Raw genomic sequence first — 17,780 nt, 5'->3', positions numbered from 1 at the left:
CAACGACATTAAAAAAAAAACCTCCAGACTCACCCCTCATTATTCTCAGGGACTTTAACCAAGCTGAACTCAACCACAAACTCCCTAAATACAAGCAGTACATCGACTGTCCTACCAAGGAAAATAACATTTTAGACCACTGCTATACTATGCTAAAAAACGCATACCGTGCTATACCTCGTGCAGCCCTGGGCTCGTCTGATCACTGCTTAATTCACTTAATACCGACATACAGGCAAGAACTTAAATGCGCGAAGCCTACAGTGAAAACAGTGAAAAAGTGGACCAATGAATCAAAGATGGAACTTCATAGCTGTTTAGACTGCACAAACTGGAGTGTCCTTGAAAATTCAGCTGGCAGCCTGGATGAATATACGGACACTGTTACATCCTATTTCAGTTTCTGTGAAGATGTGTTTGTACCAACAAAGTCATTTCGCACATTCAACAACAACAAGCCGTGGTTCACTGCTAAACTTAAGCAGCTTCGCCAAGCTAAGGAGGACGCATATCAGAGCGGGGACAGGGCCCTGTATAATCGAGCTAGAAACCAGCTGACTAAAGAAATTAACATTGCAAAGAGAAACTATGCAGCAAAGTTGGAAAAACAGTTTAGCACTAACGACTCTAAATCACCCTGGCATGCATTCCAATCGCTGACTAATTACAAGCGACAATCCCCCCAAGCTGAGAAAAAGAGCACACTAGCCAACAACTTGAATACCTTAAACTGCAGATTTGAAAAGGACCCTTTCACACCCACCCATCCGGCCGCACCCCAGACCACAATCACAACTCTGACTTCTGCGTTAACCATCCATGAACAGGATGTGAGACGCATCTTCAAACAGCAAAATATTAACAAAGCGGCAGGCCCAGACTATGTGTCCCCATCCTGCCTCAAAGTCTGCGCGGACCAGCTCGCACCAGTCTTTTTATTAATTAAAAAAATGTACCGGCATTACCAGATAACTAGCAACCCTTTACTGCTCAGTGACTGTTTTTGTTTTGTTTTTGTCAATGTCTTTGTCTCAAAAGTGTTCTCTCTCAATTGACTGTCTGTTGTCGTACTAGAGCGACTCCAACTACTGTGTTTTTTGGACATACTTGGCAAATAAAGGTGATTCTGATTCTGATGACAGTTGGGAATGTTAAAATGTGGCTTATAACTATTGCCTGTACAAATTCTTATTTTCATTATTTGAATAGTATATTGTTCACATGATTTGAGCCAGGCAAGGTGGTTCGGGCATCTGGTTAGGATGCCCCCTGGACGCCTCCCTGGTGAGGTTTTCCGGGCACATCCCACTGGGAGGAGGCCCCGGGGAAGGCCCAGGACACGCGAGAAGGAATAAATCTCCCGGCTGACCTGGGAACACCTCAGGATCGCCCTGGAAGAGCTGAACGAAGCGGCCGGGGAGAGGAAAGTCTGGGCTTCGCTGCTTAAATTGCTGTCCCCGTAACCCGACCCCGGATAAGTGGAAGAAAATGGATGGATGGAAAATACCAAGTAATTTAGTATTGAAAAAAAATCTAAATAAGGCCAACAGAAACAAAAAAAAACATAAGTAAATAGTAAACAATTTTTTAATGGTTCAATTCGATCCGCGATAGGAACATGCAGCAGTTCACGCTGACCCAAGAACATGTTCAGAACAAATTCACTTTACATGATTTCCTATGTGAAAAAAACTCCACTGTAATAGATTATGTATTATATATTATAACATAGGAGTATTATTGTAAAATACGCTATGTTAGTATTAATTCAATTAAAATTATATTTGTCACATATAAGGCCTCAGTGCTTGTGAAGCTAACGCTCCATTGTCCCTCACAGTTCTTTAAGGACACAGCATTGTAAACACACAAACATCAGTGAAAATGTGGATTTTCAAAATCTTGAGCTGTGCCTAATTCAAAGGATTACGCTGATGACGTAACCCCTAAAATGAAAGAACTAGCCAAAAGCATGACTAACAATATAATTATAATTTTTGTCTTGATCATCGATGTTACATAATACAAAATGGAATTTAATTAAGAAAATCTTAGTCTTGTCCACTGAGCTTACATGAATTCATGTTGATCATAGAACTTAGATAATAAAATACAATTAAATAAATAAATAGAATACTGTTGACGGTATACAGTATCGTACATAATAAAAATGTAATTAAATCACTAAAAATGATGAATGTTTATTATAGATGTATGATGTAAATGTAATTACATCAATAAAATTAAATCTTGACCACAGGTCTTATGTTATACATTAAAATAATGTTCAGCATGGTGATCTTACGTAATAATAATTAAATGGCATAACTAAATTTGCCACTAAGCCTACCTAATACAAATTAAATTAACAAAGTAATTCAATCTTGACCATGAATCTTCCATAATAAATTGAAATAAAATCATGTTCACTATGGATCTCACGTAACAAAAATATAAATAAATCAACCCTAACCCTAAATTAATAAAATAAATGAATGTTGACCATTTGCCTTACATGATAAAAACATAATATTCAATTAATACAATAAATAATAATGTTATAAACTTCACATAAAAAAATAAATCAAATTACAAAGATATTAGGTATTAAAGTACTGTAAGATAAAATACTATTCCCCTTGGATGTCACATAATAAAATTTTTATTAAATTAAATCATTGTTGACTATAGCGCTTACATAATAAAATAAAGCAGTAATTAAATAATGTTGACCACAGAGCCTACATACTTAGATAATAAAATAATACAATTAATGTTACCATTATCCATAGAGCTTATACAATAAAAATACATAATATACTTTGTGTGGTAGTCATTCTAGTATAAATGAGGGAAAATATGAATGCTAAATCAGTTTTTCAATACTGGTAATAATTCATATCTGTGATTATTAGCTTTCTGATTATGAAGGATTCCTCTTAAAGTCAATGACAACATGTCTCCAGTCCTCTGTATCAAAAAAAAAGAAAAGAAAAGGACACATACACAAGATGACATCTTTTGTTGCATTTAACCTAACGTGAGGTGAGCTATTATTTCCAGCCTGCCATGGTAAATTCAGCCTGGCAGTGATATTAGAGCCCAAAACGAGTGTGGCTGACGTGATCTATTTTTAGCCGCATCAGTGCCGTGTGATTATGCACCCCCCACATCTCCCCCCCCCCCCCCTCACCCAAACGCTGACAAGGTGTCAGGCCAGCGGACGAGGCCTGGATGACCTGGCACACCTTTTGCGCTGTTGGAGAGGCACGATAGCACATGATGTTCTGACAAGTGCCTCAGAGCTCCCCGTGGCTCTTCACACCACACTATCTTCTCACACACACACACACAATTGTACTTATTGAAATGCATGTAATGCATCTAAAAAATGAGCCACTTTTGGAGATGTTTTTGCCCGAGGTGAAGCCTGGAAATAGGAGTTGGCCTAGTGTTGCACTTATGAGTCAGGAAAAGTGCAGATTGCAATAAAGGACTGCCCCCTATAGGTTTAAATTGTAACTAAACATTGATTAAGACTAGTTTTCAGTCAGAAATGGAGTAAGACCATTCTCCTTCTTAGTGTCTCAGCTGTTGCAAGATTGGACTTGGTTAGCTGCACTAGAGTGAGGGGTGAAACTAGTCAAATTTAGTGCATTAAAAATGTCATCATGCTCAAATGTATATTTTCTGGTCATTTTATGGGAGTTGATCCAGTGTTGCACTGATGAATCAGGAAAAGTGTGACCATCTGAAGCTACACCCTTTATCTATTCATTTCTGCGCTTAACTGTACCTTAAAAACATTTTTAAAATGTAGTTAGCTCGCTTACGTTCTCAGTGGCGCTAATGTTCGCTTTTGCAAACTAAGTTTAATTTTCTCAGTTCATGGATGTGATCACTCACACAAGGATATTTTAGAGTTATCTGCTTGGCCCATTTGGACTCTGTTGCTAACCAAAACAGCAGCACCTACTGACACAAGTAAGTGTGTAAGTTGATCTCTTTTTGTTTCTTGTAATATTACACCTTTATTAATGTAAAACTTTGACTTTTCTCAAAATAACTTTCCTCCATTTTTAGATTTTTTGCTGCTTCTGACTTCAAAAATAACTTTTTTTCCTTTTACGATTTTAACTTTTTAAAGTTTTTATTCTAGTTAGATTCATTTTTTCTTGAGATCCCCCCCCCACTGCTCTATTATTGCTCAGTAACAACTGTTCTTGAAAAATACCAAATTTTTAATAATTTGGTAACAATTTAATATATTGGTAAAATTTTTAATTTTTAATATTGTGACTTCTCATAATATTCCAACTTTATCCTTGTTGAATTACAATCCTTTCTTGAAAACAATATATCTTTTTTCTCATCAAAGATTTGTTTTTCTTTCAGAATATTTCACCTTTAACCTCACACAATTCTGTTCTATCTTGGGGAAAGAAATTTTTGTAACATTCTTCTTTTCAAATTTAAAATGAAATTTTCAAATTCTTGTGTCATTTTGACTTTTTTTGGAAAACCCTTTTTTCCTGATGTTATGGGTTTTCCCTCGTAATACTGCGGTTTTATCATAAATAGATTTGTACAATATTCTAGTTAGATTACAACTTTTTTTCTCAAAATTTTTCAAATAGATCTGAAAATATGTGTTTTTATTCAGGTATGCTAACCTTGGGTCAAATTCTTCAGAACCTTAATGTTAACTATCATATTTATGCAGATGACACACAGTTATATCTTGCAGTGTCTCCAGATGACTACGGTTCAATTGAGGTGTTGTGTCACTGTCTAAAACAGATAAATAACTTGATGAGCCAAAACTTTCTTGAATTAAACCACAACAAAACTGAGATAATTGTTTTTGGCAGAATCCTGAAAGAAAATCCCAAGAGTCACTCTCTTTAAAAAACAAAGACCAAGTCCGAAACCTTGGTGTACTAATAGATTCCGAACTGACTTTCAACAGTCATATCAAATCAATTACTACAACCCCAATTCCAATGAAGTTGGGACATTGCATTAAACATAAATAAAAACAGAATACAATGATTTGCAAATCATGTTGAATTGGTATTTAATTGAATACACGACAAATACAAGATATTTAATGTTCAAACTGATAAACTTGATTGTTTTTAGCAAATAATCATGAACTTAGAATTTTATGGCTGCAACACATTCCAAAAAAGCTGGTACAGGGTCATGTTTACCACTGTGTTACATCACCTTTTCTTTTAACAACATTCAATAAACGTTTGGGAATTGAGGACACTAATTGTTGAAGCTTTCTAGGTGAAATTCTTTCCCATTCTTGCATGATGTACAGCTTCAGCTGTTCAACAGTCCGGGGTCTCCGTTGTCGTATTTAAAGCTTCATAATGCGCCACACATCTTTTACTACGACGCCACGTTGTTGTAACACGTGCAGAATGTGGTTTGGCATTGTCTTGAAATAAGCAGGGGCGTCCATGAAAAAGACGTTGCTTGGATGGCAGCATATGTTTCTCCAAAACCTGTATGTACCTTTCAGCATTAATGGTGCCTTCACAGAGGTGTAAGTTACCCATGCCATTGGCACTAATACAGCCCCATACCATCACAGATGCTGGCTTTTGAACTTTGCGTCCATAACAGTTCGGATGGTTCTTTTCCTCTTTGGCCCGGAGGACACGGCGTCCACAATTTCCAAAAACAATTTGAAATGTGGACTCGTCGGACCACAGAACACTTTTCCACTTTGCATCAGTCCATCTTAGATGAGCTCAGGCCCAGAGAAGGTGGCGGCGTTTCTGGCTGTTCTTGATAAATGGCTTTTGCTTTGCATCGTAGAGCTTTAAGTTGCACTTACGGTTGTAGCGCCGAACTGTATTTACTGACATTGGTTTTCTTAAGTGTGTCTGACCCCAAGTGAGGATATCTTTACACATTGATGTCGGTTTTTGAAGGCATGCCGCCTGAGGGATCGAAGGTCTCGTGCATTCAATGATGGTTTTCGGTCTTGCCGCTTACATGCAGTGATTTCTCCAGATTCTCTGAACCTTTTGATGATATTATGGACCGTAGATGATGAAATCCCTAAATTCCTTGCAATTGTACGTTGAGGAACATTGTCCTTAAACTGTTCGACTATTTTCTCATACACTTGTTCACCAAGAGGTAAACCTCACCCCACCTTTGCTTGTGAATGACTGAGCAATTCAGGGAAGCTCCTTTTATACCCAATCATGGCACCCACCTGTTCCCAATTAGCCTGTTCACCTGTGGGATGTTCCAAACAGGTGTTTGATGAGCATTCCTCAACTTTCTCAGTCTTTTTTGCCACCTGTCCCAGCTTTTTTGGAACCTGTTGCAGCCATAAAATTCTAAGTTAATGATTATTTGCTAAAAGTTTATCAGTTTGAGCATTAAATATCTTGTCTTTGTAGTGTATTCAATTAAATATAGGTTGCACATCATTTGCAAATCATTGTATTCTGTTTTTATTTATGTTGAACACAACGTCCCAACTTAATTGGAATTGGGGTTGTAATACAGCCTTCTAGCAGATGAAGATTATATCCACAGTGAAGGGTTGCATGTGCCAAGCAGAGCAGGAGAAGCTCGACAATGCTTTTATCTCAAGGAGACTTGACTATTGTAATGGTCTTTAGACTCCCCAAAAAGAGCATTAAACAGCTGCAGCTCGGGTTCTGACCAGAAGTAAGAGGTCAGAGTATATTACTGCAATTCTAAAGTCTTTACACTGGCTACCAGTCAGCTTCAGAATAGATTTGAAAGTTCTGCTACTGGTCTATAAAATCACTAAATTGTATAGGTCCTGAATACATAAAAGAAATGTAAATGAAATATAAACCAAGTTGGCCTCTGAGAGCGACAGACTCTGGTCAAATAGTGGAGAGCAAATAATCCAAAGTAAACATCGTGAAGTAGCATTTAGCTAGTATGCTGCACACAAATCTAATAACAATTATTAGACAAATCCAATGGCTTCTTTCTTTTGATTGTCAGATTTTCCCCTCAAAAAAGACATTTTGTATTGTAATATTAAGATTATTTTTAAATCTCTCAAATAGTTCTTTTTAATGCAAATGTTAAGAATTATTTCGATTTTTTTATTTGAAGAAATTGCTTTTTTTTTTTTTTAATCGACTATTTTGTACAATGGCAATTTATAAAGTGAATGCCTGAAATTCAAGCCGACAAAATAAGTTTGACACTTGTCAAACAAGATGAGTTGTGAGTTGCTTGAAAACTTTTTTTCCTCCATTGTCACATGATGCCAAATGTGTTTACGGGAGCACAGAAGCGACGTTTGTGTTGTGTCGTTTGTTTGTCAACGCCACCGCTGTACAACATCTTTTTCCCCAGAATACATCTGAGAGCTTTCTGAAAAGCGGTTCTTTGATTGCCCTAAAGACGCATCGTGTTGCGTAGAAGGAAAGTGGAGCTGTCACTTCACCGCCGTCTCGCGTCTTCATTTGCCGCTATTGATGCCTCCCGTTTGCGCTTATTGGTCTTGTCATGTAGTCAAACTCAACAGCGACGACATATGGGATACGCGTTACAGTCTTAAGTAACTGCGACATGCGCACTTATCAACAGTGTGCAGAAATAAACTTACACATCACAGGCTTGTTTATCAACGTGCGAGCAAAGACTCACTTTCTGCTGATGTGCTAAAAATGTACAATATACCCTTCAAATGTGTACAAATCATTTATTTTTTGAAATGCAGCAATAAATGTGTACAACACGTGAGCAAGGTACTTCGTCGGGGATGTGGTGAAGCTCCGCACAACATAAAAGGACACAACATTGTGGAGCAGTCATGACTGGAAAAATTAAGAGTCTAAGATTTACAAGGTTGAAGTCATCATATAGCAAGGAAAAATTCCCGGTCTTTTCAAAAATGTGGCATTTTTTTGTTCGTTGATATTCATTCATTCATTCATCTTCCGTTCTGCTTCCCCTCACTAGGGTCGCGGGCGTGCTGGAGCCTCTGCCAGCAATCTTCGGACGAGAGGCGCGGTACACCCTGAACTGGTCGGCAGCCAATCGCAGGGCACGGGGAGAACATAGAGAAATTGGAAACCATACATTGAAGCCCATACCCAGTTTTTACATCCTACTTTGAAACCCTAACCCTCTCTTGAAATCCTAATTTGAAACCCGAATCCTATTTGAAACCCTAATTTGAGAACTTAGTCGTGGTTTTAAAACCTAATTTGAAACCCTAATCCCATTTTAAAACCCTACTTAGAAACCCTAACTCCGTTTTGAAACCCTACTTTGAAACCCTAACCCTGTTTTGAAATCCTAGTTTGAAAACCTAACCCTGTTTTGAAAAAGTAAACTGAAAACCTAATTTGAAACCCTGATCGAGTTTTGAAACCCCACTTTGAAGCCCTAACCCCATTTTTAAAACCTACTTTGAAACCCGAACCCTCTTTTGAAATCCTAATTTGAAACCCTAATTTGAAACCTCAACCCTATTTTGAAACCATATTTTGAAACACCAACCTTGTTTTGAAATCTAATTTGAAACCCTAACTCTATTTTGAAGCCCCAATTTGAATCCTGAACCTTGTTTTGATACCCTAATTTAAAACCCTAATTGAGTTTTGAAACCCTACTTTGAAACCCTAACTCTTTTTTGAAACCCTAATTTACTTTTGAAACCTGAATTTGAAACACTAACCTTGTTTTAAAACCCTAATTTGAAACCCTAATAATGTTATTAGAACCTTATTTGAAACCATAATTGTGTTTTTAAACCCTAATTTGAAATCCCAATCCTGTTTTGACACCCTAATTTGCAACCCTAATCATGTTTTGAAACCCTCATTTGAAACCCTACCCCTATGTTGAAACCATACTTTGACACCCTTACCCTGTTTGGAAACCCTAATTAAAAACCCTAACCCCGTTTAGTTGAAAGCCCGTTTAGTTGAAACTCTAGCCCCTGTTTTGAACCCTAATTTGAAACCCTGAACCTGTTTTGAAACACTAATTTGAAACCCTAATAGAGTTTTGAAACCCCACTTTTTTGAAACCCTAACCCCATTTTTAAAACCTACTTTGAAACCCGAACCCTCTTTTGAAATCCTAATTTGAAACCTAAAACCAATGTTGAAACCAAAATTTGAAACAACAACCTTGTTTTGAAACCTAATTTGAAACCCTGAACCTGTTTTGAAACTCTAAATTGAAACCCTAACTCTGTTTTGAAATCCTAATTTGAAACCTGAACCTTGTTTTGAAACCCTGATTTGAACCCTAATTGAGTTTTTAAACCCTACTTTGAAACCCTAACCCTGTTATGAAACCTAATTTGAAATCCTAACTCTGTGTTGACACCCTGATTTGAAACCTAAACCCTATTTTGAAACCATCATTTGAAACACCAACCTTGTTTTGAAACCTAATTTGAAACCCTAATTTGAAACCCTAACCCAGTTTTAAACCCTAATTTGAAACATGAACCTTGTTTTGAAACCCTAATTTGAAAACCTAATTGAGTTTTGAAACCCTACTTTTAAACCCTAACCCCATTTCAAAACCCTACTTTGAAACCCTAACCCCATTTCAAAACCCTAATTGACTTTTGAAATCCGAATTTGAAACCCTAACCCCGTTTTGAAACCCTACATTGAAACCCTAACTCTGTGTTGAAACTTGATTTTAAACTTAAACCCTAATTTGAAACCCTAATCATGTTTTTAAACCCTATTTTCAAACCCTAACCCTGTTTTGAAACCTAATTTGTAACCCTAACCCTGTTTTGAAACCCTAATTTGAAACCATAACACTGTTTTGAAACCCTAATTTGAAACCTGAACCTTGTTTTGAAACCCTAATCGTGTTTTAAATCCTAATTTGAAACACTAACCGTTTTGAAAGATTAATTTTAAACCCTAATCCTGTTTGAAACTCGAATTTGCAACCCTTATCGAGTTTTGAAACCCTACTTACAAACCCTAACCCTGTTTTGAAACACTAAATTGAAATCCTGAAATGCTCATGAAAGCCTAATTTGAAACCTTAATCATGTTTTGAAAACCTAATTTGAAACCCTAACCCTGTTTTGAAACCCTAAAACTATATTTAAACCCTCCTTTGAAATCCTAACCCTGTTTTGTAGCCCTAATTTCAAACCCCAATTGCACTTTGAAACCCTAATTTGAAACCATAACCTAGTTTTTAAACCCTAATTTGAAACCCTAATTGAGTTTTGAAACCCTACTTTGAAACCCTAACCCTGTTTTGAAACCTAATTTGAAACCCTAACTCTGTGTTGAAACCTTGATTTGAAACTTAAACCCTATTTTGAAACCCTAACTCTTTTTTGAAACCCGAATTGACTTTTGAAACCCTTACCTTGTTGTAAAACCCTAATTCGAAACCCTAACCCTCTTTTGACACCCTAATTTGCAACCTTAATCATGTTTTAAACCCTAATTTTAAACACTAACCCTGTTTTGAAACCCTAATTTGAAACCCTAATACTGTTTTGAAACCATACTTTGAAACCCTTACCCTGTTTGGAAACCCTAATTTGATGCCCTACTCGAGTTTAGAAACCTTCCTTTGAAACCCTAACCACGTTTTTAAAACCTACTTTGAAACCCTAACCCTCTTTTGAAATCCTAATTTGAAACCTGAATCCTGTTTGAAACCCTAATTTGAAAACCTAGTCGTGGTTTTAAAACCTAATTTGAAACGCTAACCCTGTTTTGAAACTCTAATCTCAAAATAAAATCCTGTTTCAAACCCTAATTGGGTTTTGAAACCCTACTTTGAAACCCTAACCCTGTTTTGAAACCCTGCTTTGAAACCCTAACCCTGTTTTGAAATCCTAGTTTGAAAACCTAACCCTGTTTTGAAAAAGTAAATTGAAACCCTAATCCTGTTTGAAACCCTAATTTGAAACCCTAATCGAGTTTTGAAACCCTAGTTAAAAACCCTAACCCCGTTTAGAAACCCCACTTTGAAGCCCTAACCCCATTTTTAAAACCTACTTTGAAACCCGAACCCTCTTTTGAAATCCTAATTTGAAACCCTAATTTGAAACCTAAAACCAATTTTGAAACCATAATTTGAAATACCAACCTTGTTTTGAAACCTAATTTGAAACCCGAACCCTCTTTTGAAACCCTAATTTGAAACCTTAATCGTGTTTGTAAACCCTAATTTGAAACACTAACTCTGTATTAAAACCCTAATTTGAAACCCTAATCCTATTTGAAACCCTAATCAAGTTTTGAAACCCTACTTAGAAACCTTAACCCTGTTTTGAAAACCTAATTTGAAACCCTAATCCATTATGAAACCCATATTTGAAACCTTAGTCGTGTTTGTAAACCCTAATTTGAAACCCTAACTCTGTATTAAAACCCTAATTTGAAACCCTAATCCTATTTGAAACCCTAATTTGAAAACCTAATTGAGTTTTGATACACTGTTTAGAAACCCTAACCCCGTTTGGAAACCCTACATTGAAAACCCTGTTTTGAAAACCTAATTTGAAACCCTAATCATGTTTTTAAACCCTATTTTCAAACCCTAACCCTGTTTTGAAACCTAATTTGAAACCATAACCCTGTTTTGAAACCCTAATTTGAAACCTGAACCTTGTTTTGAAACCCTAATTTGAAACCCTAATCGTGTTTTAAACCCTAATTTGAAACGCTAACCGTTTTGAAAGCTTAATTTTAAACCCTAATCCTGTTTGAAACTCGAATTTGCAACCCTTATCGAGTTTTGAAACCCTACTTACAAACCCTAACCCTGTTTTGAAACACTAAATTGAAATCCTGAAACTCTCATGAAAGCCTAATTTGAAACCTTAATCATGTTTTGAAAACCTAATTTCAAACCCTAAAACTCTCTTGAAACTAATTTGAAACACTAACCCATTCTTGAAACCCTAAAACTCTCTTGAAGCCCTAATCTGAAATTCTAACTTTGTCTTGATACCTTAACCCCTTGTTTTGAAACTTACTTTGAAACCCTAACCCTGTTACATTCGATGTTTTTATAAGTGGCGGATGATGCAAGCTCTCAGGCTGACAACGCTTTCCTCTCTGTCAATCTTCATTGACTGGACGGCAGCATAAAATCGTCGCAAGGTGTCATTAAAAGCGTCAGTCGTGAAGTGTTTGTAATTTTTTGTGTCAGGTGTCTCAACATTTTAGCACCCATTTTGTTGTTTTCTTGGCGTTCATTTCATCCTTCTCTTCTGCAAATTTGTTTCAATCTTACAGCGTTAACTCTGTGCTGATTCTGTCTTTTTATTTTTCCTTCAAATCCTCAGCAGCGTCCAGTGCAATGGAACAATGTAATGATGTCTTGACAGGAATTACTTGAGATGTTCGAAATGTATACATTATCAGGTGATTATGTAATTTTCTGAGCCAATCAGAATCGAGTATTCATCTTAACCATGGTATAATACTGTGTGCTTTCACACAAACACTATAGCTGCGCTTCCAACCGCCTTAAAAACACACGCACACACATACAAAGATATACATATACATTTTTTTAGAATTACATTTTTGGTTTAGAAAATCGATCTTTGGCAACAGTCTTGGACGCATGGATATGACCCCTGACTTAAACTGTCCAGAAGAACAGAAATGTGTGCTGGTTTTCACGTCACAAAAATGTCTTTTGTCACATCACAATATATAGTGCTGGGTTAAAAAAAAAAAAAAAATCTGTCAATTCTTTTTTATATATTTTATATTTTTATATCATTTCCCACTATACCCTCCACAGGTATATATATTCTTTATCCTCTGCGAAGCTGATCCTCCATGAACAGTATGTCTCTTATACTGCCCCCAAGTGGCCAAGGCACACACATTTTAGTGAGCAGCACAATGTGATTTGAAGGAGAAAGTGTGACAAAAACAGTTTAATTCATCTATTGTAGTTGTCATTACTGTATGTTTTTATAAAGTATATTATAGAGTACTGTAAATTCCATTAAATTACAACTGTAGTTACATTGAGACTTTAAAAAAAGTTATTGTAATCGTTCAATTCAATTTGGTGTGGCTTTAAAAATCCATCATACAATTTATCTGATTGATTAATTTAATCTCCCATAATTAGACTACACAAACTGCATTACTCACTTTCTGGTCGGCACTGCTGTTGATTGGTTGATTCTTTCAGTCGTATGACTAAAAAGTCAGTCAACAAACAAAAACAACACGTTTCTTCTTTTAAAAGTACAAAGTTGCACAGCTCTTATTTATTTTTTTAAACCAGTATTTGAAAATACTCAACAACCAAAGTTAAAACAAACAATTAATAAGTCATAATAATAAGAATTCAAATATCCGCAAAAAGTAGACTTAAAATCTTAATACTTTTTTTTTAAACGTTAGTTTTCCTCCTTTTTTTCTTAGAGAAACACCTGAGGGAAGCAAATCGACTGAAAATTAGAGTAGAGATATCACCAAAAAAAAGGAAGAAATTATTATTGTTTTCTGTACAGTACTGATAAAACCAACAAAAATCAGTGTTGGCGGAAAAAAACTGAACAGGAAAACACATTTGAGCTTGGTATCCATTATCTGAAAGGCTGTGAGTAAAAAAAATAAAATAAAAGCCAAAAAACAAAAACAAAGTGTCCTTTTTTGTAAATTTTTGTTTTTTTACAATGGTCCCAGGATGCATAAGACACTTTCCTGATGTGATTCTTAAGAAAGTTTCAGCAAGAAACATGACATCAATGGAATATTCTGCAGCTATCAGTACATATTATTACAATTCGTTGCTTATTATAGCAAAGACGTGACTGCAGGCGGGTGGTGGGGAGAAAGAAAACCTTTGGTCAGTGAAGCGAAATCATTTATTTAAAAAAAAAAAAAAAAAAAAGAAAACGACAATCTCAAAGTGGTTTTCCTGACCATGTTGAGTTCATTTTTCCTCACAGAGGAAAGAAAAAGTGTCCGCTAAAGTTTTGTCTTTGATTGTGCGCCCAAAAAAATTAAAAATGAAAATGATAGAAGATAGAATATACAATCACAGCGTGAAGAAACCACGACGCCCTTTACTGAAAAGGAACTTGAACGCATTCCTTGGCGCTGCGTCGTCAGATGGATGCAAACGCTGAGGGTCTCGACAGGGTTGGCGTTCATCCGGAGAGCTTGGTTTTGTCCTGCGCGGTGGATGACGGGTCCTGCAGGCAGCTCTTGCGGACCACGGGCAGAGGGTGGGCCTCCGTGTTGAAGACCCAGTCCTCTGGGGGCAGGAGGTCATCGTCGGAGAACAGAAGATACAGATATCTGAAACCAAAGGGTTAATGATGAGTAGATATTAGGAATGCAACTAACAATTTCTTTAATAATTGATTAATCGATTATTTCTTTGATTAATCCATGAATCGGATAAGAAAACAATTTGTAATTTACATCGTTATTAAAAAACAGGAAATTATTTCAATTTGACAGTGCAGAAAATGCATAAACAAAAACTGATGATTCAGTTACTGGTTTAGATTGTAACATCCATCACAAAATAGGCGAAAATATTGATCATTTTTCAAAGTATAAGCAGATGTTCGCATAGATCTTCCGATTAAACACAAAGATAATCAGTTTGCAGTCATGGAGGACAACAGAAATTTGAGAATATTGACATTACATTACATTATTAAAAAAAATCTCTCTTTATATTTTCTTACAACATTACACAATTATTCAAGTTAGATTCAGACTTTTTTTTCCTTGAAAATTGTTTTTGATGTTATATTACAACTTTTTTTCTTCTAACATTATTGATTGTAGTTTTTAATTTTTTTTATTATGGCCTATATATAATGGTGTACTGTGCATTACAACCTTTTCTCTTGAAATAATACAATTTATTCCACATATTTCTTCTAGTCTATACCATAAACTATCTCCTAAGACTCTCAGACAATTTTTCTTGAAACCCCTTCCCCCACCTTTTTTTTCCTCCTAATAGTACCTTTAGTTAAGTTCAGATTCCCTCCTAAAAGAAACTAGATATTACTCAGAATATGACTTCCTACAAGAAAAAAACGACTTACTTGAGGGTCTCAGAGAGGAAGAAGCTCTGCTGCATGTTGTCGTGGCTGTCGCTCAACGTGTAAACGTCGCGAATCCCCGAGAAGCCCGACTCCACTCGGCAGTGCCTTTCCAGTGCCTGAAAAAGAGACAGCAATGAAAATGTGTTACATTTTAGGGGTCCCCAAGTCGACACCTCAAAACTCACTCAGAGCGCCCACAGGAAAGATAGAAAAAAATTAGCCTGTGACACCAGTTTCACCGATGGATTGAACAGGAAGTCAGCCATTTTGGGTTTATGTAGCCATTCTGGGAACATTCCAGGGCTTGTACTTTGATGAACTCCTACAAGGGAATACACCCAAATGCGCCCAAATTGGAAACAGGTATTCTGTACAGATGGGCAATGCTAAATGGTGAAGCCTTTTTGCCTGCTGTTGGGGGAGCATGGCGTCAAAAATTGATGATCATTACGAAGATTTACAGAAATTATAGTTATTTATCCTGCGCTAGGTTCGAACCTACGCGACCACAGAGTGACATCGGGCACCATGTGAGCTTTAATCCCTCCCTTATACTCTCCACTGTCCAAGCTGTCTCCAAACTCAATAAACTCAATAAACACTATCCAAACACTAGTACCCTATACAAACTCTAAAATATTTATCCAAACTGAGCTGACTGCAAATGTGTTAAAAAAACAACAACAACATTTTAAATGGAGCCCGCATGAAGGGTTTATATTGCTATCAAACCTCATGACAAAATCTGAAGCACTTCCCGAATCGGTCATGTGGTCCAGCCAGGCAGCGAGGCTCCGGACATCATCGCTTCCGCCTTCTCCCATAAATGAAGCAAGCCTCGACACGCATTTGGATGAAACGCCCCTTCCATTACCCGACACACGCTTCGAAGACTCGGCTGGTCTCGTAACATCACTCCTGGACAGCGCTCTACTTCAAAGTCGTGTGTGTCGTATACGCAGACGGCTGCATGGGTGAGCTTGCAAAACCACCGCGTATGTCAGGTCACCCTTCTCACGGAGTCATCAGGTAAGTTGATCACCTCTCTTATATGTTTATTTGATTGTACATTCCCGCCAAAAAATTTGTGCAACGCTACGCTCGCGGCCATCCCGGAACTGAACCCTGTTGCAGCTGCAGGCGACCGCAACAAATCGGTATCTTTCTGGTTTATTTTGTTGTCCAGGTTTAGTGAGATGGGGGTGTTGAATGAGGCTACATTCAAATACTACTAGCAGTTTGAAAACTGGCATAATCTACCCTTACTGTTGGCATGGTGTCAGTGTTTGATCGTTTTGAGAATTTGCAATGAAAAAGATCATCTCCGCATGTAATCGTATTCAAAGTACGCATGAACACCTGAAATGACAAGTACATGCACAATGGAAATCCCTAGCGAAACCAAAGGAGCCTAATGGAGAGTGTCCGAGCTAGCCGAGCGGATTAGCGCAGCGTTAGCTACAAAGGGATGCCTCACGCATGCTAATTAGGCAAGACCCTGATGCGTTAATGCTTCGTGTTCAACCTTTGTGCTGGCTAATTAAAGGCCCGATCAGCCCTTTTGACTAAATTAAAGCTAAATCCATCACGCTAACCCTCTGCTCTTGATGACAGCTAATGTACATTAATAATAGTGTGCCTTGCACTAGTGTCACCCCGGGATTTAATCTGCATGATAGCGTGTAGCGCTACTTCCAGAGGGTAATTGGGGATGCTAATGGGGTTTAGCATGAAAGGTGAGTAGTTCATTATATGTTGCTTTAATAGCCCACTTGAACCTAACACAATCTTTGACTACTTTTTACTTTGTTAGAAGATATAAAATCCAGGGAATAACATTTGAAGCAGTACACAAGTGTTGTTTCACATTTTTAAAGCACAAGCACAAACTGATTTCAATGAGAAAAAAAATAAAAAATAATTTCTGCAACATTACAATTTCATTCTAGTTGGATTCAGACTTTTAATTTCTCATAATATTAAAATTTTATGGTTACAATCTTCAACTTTTTCTGTTTAAACATTGCATTTTTTAGTTTTGACTTTTCTCTAAAATATATTTTTGGAATTTGCATCTTTATTTATTTAAGTTTTAAAATATTAAAAAAAAAAAAAATTCTCATTTATAATTGTTTCTCATAACATTTTTATTTTATAAATATAATGCCTATTTAAGACAATGTTCAAGACTTTATTGTCATACGTTTACAAGAATGAACCCCCCCAAATTCTTATTCCAATAATGTCATATTATATTGTGACTTTCTTCTTAAAACCTAACTTTGTGGTTGCATTAACACTTTTCTCTTGAAAAAAAAATACAGATTATTTATCAGTATATTATGACTTTATTGTTTTCAGATTCTGTTTCTCTTAAAAGTATTTTTTTCATTGTAGTTAAATGATAACTTTTTTCTTCATATTATTGTTCCCTCATTATGATATGACTTTATTCTTGCAAGTTTACGCAATTTCTCAAAACAGTAGAAGTTCTTTCCTCGTACCATCACGCCTTTATTCTTGTAGGTTTATAATTGCTCTTGTATTATTCAAACATCAATCTAGTTAGATTAAAACTATTTTCCCAAAAGAATATTCTTGTGATAAAACATTTTTCACATAACAATCACTCTTCTAAAATTACTACTTTATTCTAGTTGCATTTTTCTTGAAAAAAAGGGAGAAGATAGAAATCCAGATTGTAAAATGT

The 17,780-nt window shown here is 36.4% G+C and overlaps 1 protein-coding gene across 2 annotated transcripts in view; it reads right to left on the bottom strand.

The window, feature by feature from the left end:
* Window positions 1-13,240: 13,240 nt before the first annotated feature.
* The window catches only part of LOC133401525 (mannosyl-oligosaccharide 1,2-alpha-mannosidase IC), a 158,205-nt gene continuing 153,665 nt past the window's right edge, over window positions 13,241-17,780 (bottom strand). For both annotated transcript variants that reach the window (XM_061674631.1, XM_061674632.1), the window contains exons 11-12: window positions 15,071-15,186; window positions 13,241-14,303 (exon numbers count right to left, since the gene is read on the bottom strand). In XM_061674631.1, the coding sequence (XP_061530615.1) occupies window positions 14,153-14,303; window positions 15,071-15,186 (267 nt within the window). In that variant the 3' untranslated portion in view covers window positions 13,241-14,152. The remainder of the gene's footprint in view (window positions 14,304-15,070; window positions 15,187-17,780) is intronic.

Source organism: Phycodurus eques, chromosome 4 (genome assembly GCF_024500275.1).
Source record: "Phycodurus eques isolate BA_2022a chromosome 4, UOR_Pequ_1.1, whole genome shotgun sequence".
Classification (NCBI taxonomy): domain Eukaryota; kingdom Metazoa; phylum Chordata; class Actinopteri; order Syngnathiformes; family Syngnathidae; genus Phycodurus; species Phycodurus eques.
The sequence above is the reverse complement of the archived record's forward strand: the minus strand, read 5'-3'. Positions and strand labels throughout refer to the sequence as shown.